This window comes from Sphaeramia orbicularis, chromosome 5 (assembly GCF_902148855.1).
Source record: "Sphaeramia orbicularis chromosome 5, fSphaOr1.1, whole genome shotgun sequence".
Taxonomy (NCBI): domain Eukaryota; kingdom Metazoa; phylum Chordata; class Actinopteri; order Kurtiformes; family Apogonidae; genus Sphaeramia; species Sphaeramia orbicularis.
In genome coordinates this window covers 7810886-7819747 of record NC_043961.1, presented here as the reverse complement: position 1 = coordinate 7819747, position 8862 = coordinate 7810886, and the positions used below count along the sequence as shown (strand labels likewise).

Here is an 8862-nt window from a genome sequence, read left to right as displayed (position 1 = left end):
GACAAAAGACACATTCCCAAAACAAATGAGTTAATGTTTCATCTGAATTATGACAAAATGGGCAAAAAGGGTAAAAAAAAAAAAAAAAAAAAACATAAAAAAAAACAAAACAACTCCTTTTCCCTCCTTCCCCACATGTTGTTCCACGCTGCGGAGAGCCTGTGAGTGACAGCCCCCAGTAGAGCCCGCCTCCATCCCTCCTCAGCCGACCAATGGGGTTGCGCATCGGGGACGAGCCTTCCTCCTCCGCCTCTCCCTCCACTCCAGGAACAGGCTGAGCGCACACACGGCCGGTCATGTGACGGGCATATAGTAGAAGTCCAGGAGCGGCTCCGTCAGTCCAGTCTGCTGCTGCTGCATGGCGAAGCTCAAGGGCAAAGGCCGCTCTGGAATCGCACCGACGCACCGGACGGAAACACCACTGCCCTTGCACGCGCTCTGCCCTGGGATTCTATCATCTGGGAGCGCATGAAGGTAAGGGGCTGGGGGGGTGGTTCTGGGGTTCTGGTGCTGCAGCAGCTGGACGAAAACATGTTTACGTTGAGAGCGGAGACGCGCGTGTACTCATGCGTTATGCATAGCGGAAGAAAAACAGCGCGCGGATCTGTGTATGTGTGTGGGGGTGGGTTTGTCATTATTATTATTATTATTATTATTATTATTATTATTATTATTATTATTACTATAGGTTCCAGATACAGGTCAGGAACAGAATGTAAATAAATGAATGGATATGGGGTTTGTAGGTGTTGGTGTTTTTGGCCTAAGTTTGGCACATTTTTGGTCTCTGCGCACTTTTTGGATCCAAATAACGCGATTCGCTTTGACGCGCACGTTAATGTATGAAATATGATATTTAAGGTTTTTTTTAATGTGAAATCAGCGCAAATGTGTGTTGGAATGGATGCATTAAACCAGTCCAAACATGCTCCGGCCTGTATGTGCTGTATGTAAACACAATCTAAAAGCTGATCCCGTGCGTCTTTTTTGCGTCTCAGATTGATTTTGCTGCTGTTGAATAGTCGCGTAAACAAACAGGACAGGTGATTTACGCATGCAGCTCAGGAGCGCACACTCTGCTCCCGGCTGCCCCGTGCGGTGTTTTCTGATAATAATGTTGACAGTTTTTTTTTTTTTTTTTTTTTTTCCCTCTCTCTTCTGGTTGGGTTTACTCTCGGTCAGGCGGACCATACGGGGGCCCCTGGAAAAGGGAGGGAGGGAGGGATGGGTGTTGGGGAGGAGGGGGAGTGGGTATGACCGACGCTCCTTGTTCCAGGAAAATAACCTATTTATGAAGTGTGTAGTGGGACAGAGTGAAAGGCATGATCTAATAACAGAAGAAAAACTGTTAGACTTAGAAGTACTCCACTGCTGTAGAAAAAGCAAAAAGGTATGATTATGAAAATATTAAAATACAACTTAGTGAAAAAAAAAAAAAGTAGAACGGGGATCATGGTTGTAACAGTTTTGGATTTTTCATTATAGTTTAATTTAGTTTTGACTTTTTTTTTTCTAATTCAGTTTGTTTTCATTTGTTTTTAGAGCAGGTTTGCTAGTTTTTATTAGTTGAAATTTTTTTTCTAAATGCTTAGTTTTACTTTTTTTAAAATATTTTTTCTCTTCTTCTCCGTCGTATTCAAATAAATCCCAGACAGGACTCTGCTGCTTTCTCCCAACTTTAGTCTCCATGTTTCCAGGTAGAGTGGGGACCAGAAGACGACTGGAAACCACAAGTGACAAGAAGTGATGGACCGTTAAATATCATATGGTGCCGCTAGCTAAAATTGCTCGAGCGAAATAAATCGCTTACGTATCAAACCGACATTAACAAAGACGAAAACAAAGGGAATTTTATCCATAATTTTTTATCTGTTTTAGTTAGTTTTGGAAGCACACAATACAGTTTCAGTTAGTTATTGTTTTTTTCTTTTAATTATAGTTTTTATTTATTTCAGTTAACGAAAATGTTTTTTCAATTCTAGTTTTCGTCATTTCGTTAGTTTTCGTTAATGATAATAACCTTGACAGGGAGTCGTTTTAGGGCAGGGGTGTCAAACTCATTCCAGTTCAGTTCCACATTCAGCTAAATGTGATCTGCAGTGGGCCGAACCAGTAGAATAATAACATAATAATATATAAATAATATATAAATAATGTCAACTCCAAACTTTCCTCTATGTTTTAGAGGGAAAAAGTAAAATTACATTATGAAAATGATTACATCTCCAAACTATCCTTGCAAAAGATGTGAATAACATGAACAAACTGAGAAAGTAAGTGTAATTTTAACATCATGCTTAGGGATGTAAGAAAATATCAGTTCTGCAATATATCACGATATTTCATTTCACATATTACTGTATCGATATTAAAAAGTGCTGTATCGATATTTTTAGGTATTTATTCAAATGCAGATATTGTGGAGGTTCGTTTTTGGTTTTTGTTTTTCTTTTTTGTTTATATATTATTTCACACTCTTTTATTAAATAATGTTAGTTCCTTTGTTGGGATTGAACTAAAATACTGTTCTGATGTTAGTTCTGAACTAATAGAATATGAACATTTGAGCAGGATCTTAAACTGTAATGTCTGAAAAATATGATTTCAGTTTGAACACAGGAACAGTTTGTGATTTAACATTAGATCCTGTTGTGATCAAACACAAATGTGTTTAGTATTTGTGCAGATTTTTGATGTAATTCAGTTCTTCAAGGAAATAATCATTTAAAAAAAAGAAACAAACAAAAAAATTGCCTTTTTAACAGTATCATGATATATCGTGATACATCGTATCGTGATCCTTGTATTGGGATTTGTATCGTATCGCCAGATTCTTACCAATACACAGCCCTATATTGACAGTAGGGAAGTGTTCCAGAATAAGGGTCCAGGCCCCTCAAAGGGTCCCAAGACAAATCAGATGATGAGGTCAATGATGAAGGAGGATGAAAGTGAAGCTGAAAATGTTCTAAACTGTGCTGCACTTTAGGTCCTTGGACTGTTCTATCGTTCTACTGCACTACAGCTCAAGGACAAATATCATATCGCTAGATTCTTGCCAGTACACACCCCTATTCTCAGTTGATTTTGCCTGATAAAATAAAGTACTGGGGTGACACGGTGGTGCAGTGGTTAGGACTCGTGCCTCACAGCAAGAAGGTCCTGGGTTTGGTTCCAACACCAGTCGATGGGGGGTGGGACCTTTCTGTGGGGAGTTTGCATGTTCTCCCCGTGTTTGCGTGGGTTCTCTCCGGGTACTCCAGCTTCCTCCCACCATCCAAACACATGCACTGATAGGTTAATTGGTTAATCTAAATTGTCCATAAGTGAGAATGTGAGAGTGATTGTTTGTCTCTATATGTTCAGCCCTGTCATGAACTGGCGAAATGTCCAGGATGAACCCCGCCTTCGCCCGTAAGTAGCTGGGATAGGCTCCAAGCGACTACCGTGACCCTAGTGAGGATAAAGCGGGTTCAGAAAATGAATGAATGAATGAAAATAAAGTACTGCTGTTACGCTCGGTCTAGGGATTGCCGAGACGCAACATGGTGTGAGACTCCCCTCCCTCCATGTCCCTTAACAAACAGGAGCAAATTAAAAGAAACAAATGACCAGCAGTCACGCCACTGCAATTTGAGAAATGTATTTACAAAAAAGAAAATTAAATCAGGTAGGGAATCTAAATAACAAAGAGAGTCATACTTCAAATTCGGCTGATCTACAAACACTAACGAAGGAAACCAAATACATCAATCTTACCTAAAACTCTAACGGAAAAACAGGAGAAAACTTAAAGAAAAAGATTCCCTCCTTTGTAGCTGATTTTACAAAGTTCCAAAAAATGACAGAAGTCTGGTCTGAACAGAGGGGGATGGGACGAGAGGAGTCTCCTGGGACGAAGGAAGATCTGGCTTTTAAATTTCCCAGCTCATCTGTGAGGCACCAATCAGAAGCAGCCAGCAGAGCAGCAGCACTCCTGCAGCTCAACCTCAATCAACCACTGTCTGTTTGGAGGGAAAGACAGAACACACCCACGCACAGAAGAGAACAGAAAAAATGACAAAAATACAACAGAATCACAAATGACACAGCCCATTACAGAATAAAAAAAAAAACACTAACCCTTAACAACGACTAATAAATTTAACACATATTCCAACTAAAAAAAGTGTATAAAGAAAGAACAATGAGATTATATGAACAGTTATAAGTTTTACATTTGGCTTCGTATTTGTTTTGTATTTTGTGACATATTTATTTACTTGCTTTGGACTGGTAAAATGTTTTTGCATCATTTCATCAGGTTTATATTTACCTGTTTAATACTTTCTGGATATGTAGTTTTGCACTTGGTTTTGTATTCATTTGGTACTATCTTTGGATGCATTTAGTTGGTTTGTCTGACTTTATACAGTATGATTTTATAGCTAGTTGTGTTTGGCTAACCATTAAGGTTATTATTAGTTAGAAGGGGGTAGGAAATATAAGATTTTCTTCATCCTGCTCCTTTTCGAGCATGGGCGTGTACATGTTTGTTTACTTGATGATTATTGAATGTTACTGATGAAATGCACAACCATGAAATAAATAAATAAATAAATAAACACCAACAGCATCTCTCAGATTTAAACCAGCAGAGTCGTGGTTATTTCCAACTTTTCATAAAATAATCTGTGGCGTTTGCCCATACTATAGATGTATACGAGGCGCTAACAGCTCCCATAAATAGAGATTTTTTTCTCTCTTTCAACATTTCACTTGGTTTTGTTTCAACAAATAAGAAAATCATCCATTTTTTTTTTTTTTTTTTTTTTACCAGAAGCGGTCCAACTGAAGACAGATTTTTGTATCAGAATTGAGTTTTTTCTTGTGTTTCCCATTAATCATGTGATGAAGCATCAGATTTCTGTAAATGCCCGTTTTTAAAGTATTTCAGACTCGTTCAGTAGTATTTGTTTGTACTGTGTTGGGACTTTAACCTCAGTTACAGATCTGAATGTAACCAATGTGCTTATTGTGTTGTAAGATTAAGTCTCTTTTCATGGCGTTGTTTCACTGACGCTGATATTTGCGGACAGCCACATTCCTCTGTGAACTAACTCCACTGCATGTGCACTGAATATGGGATGAAGATGATGTGTCTTATCACCGTCTGTGTTTGTTTCCGTTTAGGTAAACTATCCTGACTGCAAACCTTGGATTGCAACAGTGTCCTCAGCGCTGGTTTTTTTTCTACCCTGAGAGCGAACACCAGCTGTCCCGCTATCTCATTTGAGTGGGAACGGTGGCCTCGGTGACCTGGCTTTGTTTGGTTTAACCGTCCCAGGAGCAAGGAATAACTGTGGTCCAAATCATCCTAAACACAGACTGCGAGTCCAGCAGGAGACAGCGCTTTGGCCCTGGCCAGGGATGGTCGATAACTCCCCTGTCGGAGAGCAGGTTTTTCTTCCGTGCGGTGGCTCTCCGCCGGCCTACAGGCTGTCTGACATGGTCACAGACCTGGGCTCCTACCAGGTGATGCCATCGCCGTTTTCTGAAGATGACATGAGCGAATCATCCAGCCCCCGTTCCTGCTCCAGCCCGGACTCCCAGGTGCTCAGCTCCAGCTATGGGAGTAACTCTAGTGCTGAGAGCCAGGACAGCATCCTGGACCAGCTGTTGTCCCAGGCCTCTTTAGGAGGGGCTGGTGGCGCTGCGACAGGAACCACGGCGCCTATTCCTTTATCGACTTTCCTCTGGGACTCGCGGAGAGAGGAGTCATCCAAACGCGAACCGGTGAAGGAGGAAAGTTTTGACTTCTTATCCTGGTCCAATGTGGAGGTGGAGGAACGACTGGCGGGGCCCTTCCAACCAACGCTGGAGGAGATCGAAGAGTTCCTGGAGGAGAATATGGAGGTGGTAACAATGAAGCAGGAGATCCGAGAGGGTTGTCCAGGGTTCGGAGTAGGACTGGAGGAGGCGCTTGGTCTGGAGGTTGGTGTGGAGTGGTGCAGGGAGGCCTCACCGGAGCCCAAGCTGGAGCCAGAGGCCAAGTATTCAGACCAAACGGTTCCGAGCAACAGTTCTGCTGCTGCTCCGGCTTCTGACGCTTCCATAGAGACCAAAACCACATCAGGAAACCCCACACACGAGTCCAGCACAGGGGCCAAGAAGGCGCCGACCGGCAAACCTGCCGACGACAACAGCGGCAGCGGAGGGATGCCGGTCATCCTCCAGATTCAGCCCGTTCAGATCAAACAGGAGCCCACGGTGGCGTCTCTTACCCCGGTAGCCCCGCCCCCACAAACTGCTACGGGCTCAGACATCAAAATTGCGCAGCTGCTGGTCAACATCCAAGGCCAAACCTTTGCCCTGGTGCCCCACATAATGCCCTCCCCCAGCCTTAACATCTCTTCAAAATTTGTGCGCATCGCCCCCGTCCCCATCGCCGCCAAGCCTCTGGGGCTCGGGGATAACTCCGGCAGCCAGGGATCAGGGATTCTTGTCGGAGGTCAGAAGTTCCAGAAGAACCCAGTGGCGGATCTTATCAAAATGCACAAATGCACTTTTCCGGGTTGTACCAAGATGTACACGAAGAGCAGCCACCTGAAGGCGCACCTGAGGAGGCACACGGGGGAAAAACCCTTCGCCTGCAACTGGCAAGGATGTGGATGGAGGTGGGTACCGGAGATTCACGTCACAGCCAAGACTTTATATTGTTGTGTTGAACCATGTTTCTTAGAAAAAATGCCAAACTTTTTGTGGGTCTTTTTGTTTAATGCCGTCACTTCCTTTAACCCTTTTAGGACCATAGTGTCTCCAGTGACGCATTGTTACACCCACTGTCATTCAGATAACTGGAACTCCTGAATCATTGGCACTATTGAGAAAATCTAAACATCATCTGAAAACTGAGATTGGGTTCTTTCTACGGCTGTAGAACACATTAGGGTAGAGGCCCCCATTCGCCGAGGGGGAGGGGTGGAAATGGGCGGAGCAGACTGCAGTAGGGGAGAGAGAGATGGAAGATTTGTATTACCTTTAGTGGTGTTTTAGGGAGGTTTTAGCGTTATTTTAAGGAGGTTTTAGCGTTATTTTAGGGAGGTTTTAACGGTGTTTTAGGGAGGTTTTAGCGGTTTTAGCAGTGTTTTAGGGAGGTTTTAGCTGTGTTTTAGCTGTGTTTTAGGGAGGTTTTAGCAGTGTTTTAGGGAGGTTTTAGGGAGGTTTTAGCAGTGTTTTAGGGAGGTTTTAGCGGTGTTTTAGGGAGGTTTTAGCTGTGTTTTAGGGAGGTTTTAGCAGTGTTTTAGGGAGGTTTTAGGGAGGTTTTAGCTGTGTTTTAGGGAGGTTTTAGGGAGGTTTTAGCAGTGTTTTAGGGAGGTTTTAGGGAGGTTTTAGCTGTGTTTTAGGGAGGTTTTAGGGAGGTTTTAGCAGTGTTTTAGGGAGGTTTTAGGGAGGTTTTAGCTGTGTTTTAGGGAGGTTTTAGCTGTGTTTTAGGGAGGTTTTAGGGAGGTTTTAGCTGTGTTTTAGGGAGGTTTTAGGGAGGTTTTAGCAGTGTTTTAGGGAGGTTTTAGCGGTGTTTTAGGGAGGTTTTAGCTGTGTTTTAGGGAGGTTTTAGCTGTGTTTTAGGGAGGTTTTAGCGGTGTTTTAGGGAGGTTTTAGCAGTGTTTTAGGGAGGTTTTAGCAGTGTTTTAGGGAGGTTTTAGGGAGGTTTTAGCTGTGTTTTAGGGAGGTTTTAGCTGTGTTTTAGGGAGGTTTTAGCTGTGTTTTAGCTGTGTTTTAGGGAGGTTTTAGCTGTGTTTTAGGGAGGTTTTAGTGGTTTTAGCAGTGTTTTAGGGAGGTTTTAGCGGTGTTTTAGGGATGTTTTAGCTGTGTTTTAGGGATGTTTTAGCTGTGTTTTAGGGAGGTTTTAGCTGTTTTAGGGAGGTTTTAGCTGTGTTTTAGGGAGATTTAACGGTGTTTTAGGGAGGTTTTAACGGTTTTAGCAGTGTTTTAGGGAGGTTTTAATGGTGTTTTAGGGAGGTTTTAACGGTGTTTTAGGGAGGTTTTAGCTGTGTTTTAGGGAGGTTTTAGCTGTGTTTTAGGGAGGTTTTAGCTGTGTTTTAGGGAGGTTTTAACGATGTTTTAGGGAGGTTTTAGCTGTGTTTTAGGGAGGTTTTAGCGGTGTTTTAGGGAGGTTTTAACTGTGTTTTAGGGAGGTTTTAGCTGTGTTTTAGGGAGGTTTTAGCTGTTTTAGGGAGGTTTTAGCTGTGTTTTAGGGAGATTTAACGGTGTTTTAGGGAGGTTTTAACGGTTTTAGCAGTGTTTTAGGGAGGTTTTAATGGTGTTTTAGGGAGGTTTTAGCTGTGTTTTAGGGAGGTTTTAGCGGTGTTTTAGGGAGGTTTTAGCTGTGTTTTAGGGAGGTTTTAGCGGTGTTTTAGGGAGGTTTTAACGATGTTTTAGGGAGGTTTTAGCTGTGTTTTAGGGAGGTTTTAGCGGTGTTTTAGGGAGGTTTTAGCTGTGTTTTAGGGAGGTTTTAGCTGTGTTTTAGGGAGGTTTTAACGGTGTTTTAGGGAGGTTTTAGCTGTTTTAGGGAGGTTTTAGCTGTGTTTTAGGGAGGTTTTAGCTGTGTTTTAGGGAGGTTTTAGCTGTGTTTTAGGGAGATTTAACGGTGTTTTAGGGAGGTTTTAACGGTGTTTTAGGGAGGTTTTAGCTGTGTTTTAGGGAGGTTTTAGCTGTGTTTTAGGGAGGTTTTAGCTGTTTTAGGGAGGTTTTAGCTGTGTTTTAGGGAGATTTAACGGTGTTTTAGGGAGGTTTTAACGGTTTTAGCAGTGTTTTAGGGAGGTTTTAATGATGTTTTAGGGAGGTTTTAACGGTGTTTTAGGGAGGTTTTAGCTGTGTTTTAGG

The 8862-nt window shown here is 42.5% G+C and overlaps 1 protein-coding gene across 1 annotated transcript in view; it reads left to right on the top strand.

Moving 5' to 3' along the window:
* Positions 1–308: 308 nt before the first annotated feature.
* Positions 309–8862, top strand: part of LOC115419144 (Krueppel-like factor 15) — a 30576-nt gene continuing 22022 nt past the window's right edge. Inside the window, exons 1-2 of the mRNA XM_030133781.1 lie at positions 309–474; positions 5173–6656. Coding sequence (XP_029989641.1) covers positions 5410–6656 — 1247 coding nt within the window. The 5' untranslated portion in view covers positions 309–474; positions 5173–5409. The remainder of the gene's footprint in view (positions 475–5172; positions 6657–8862) is intronic.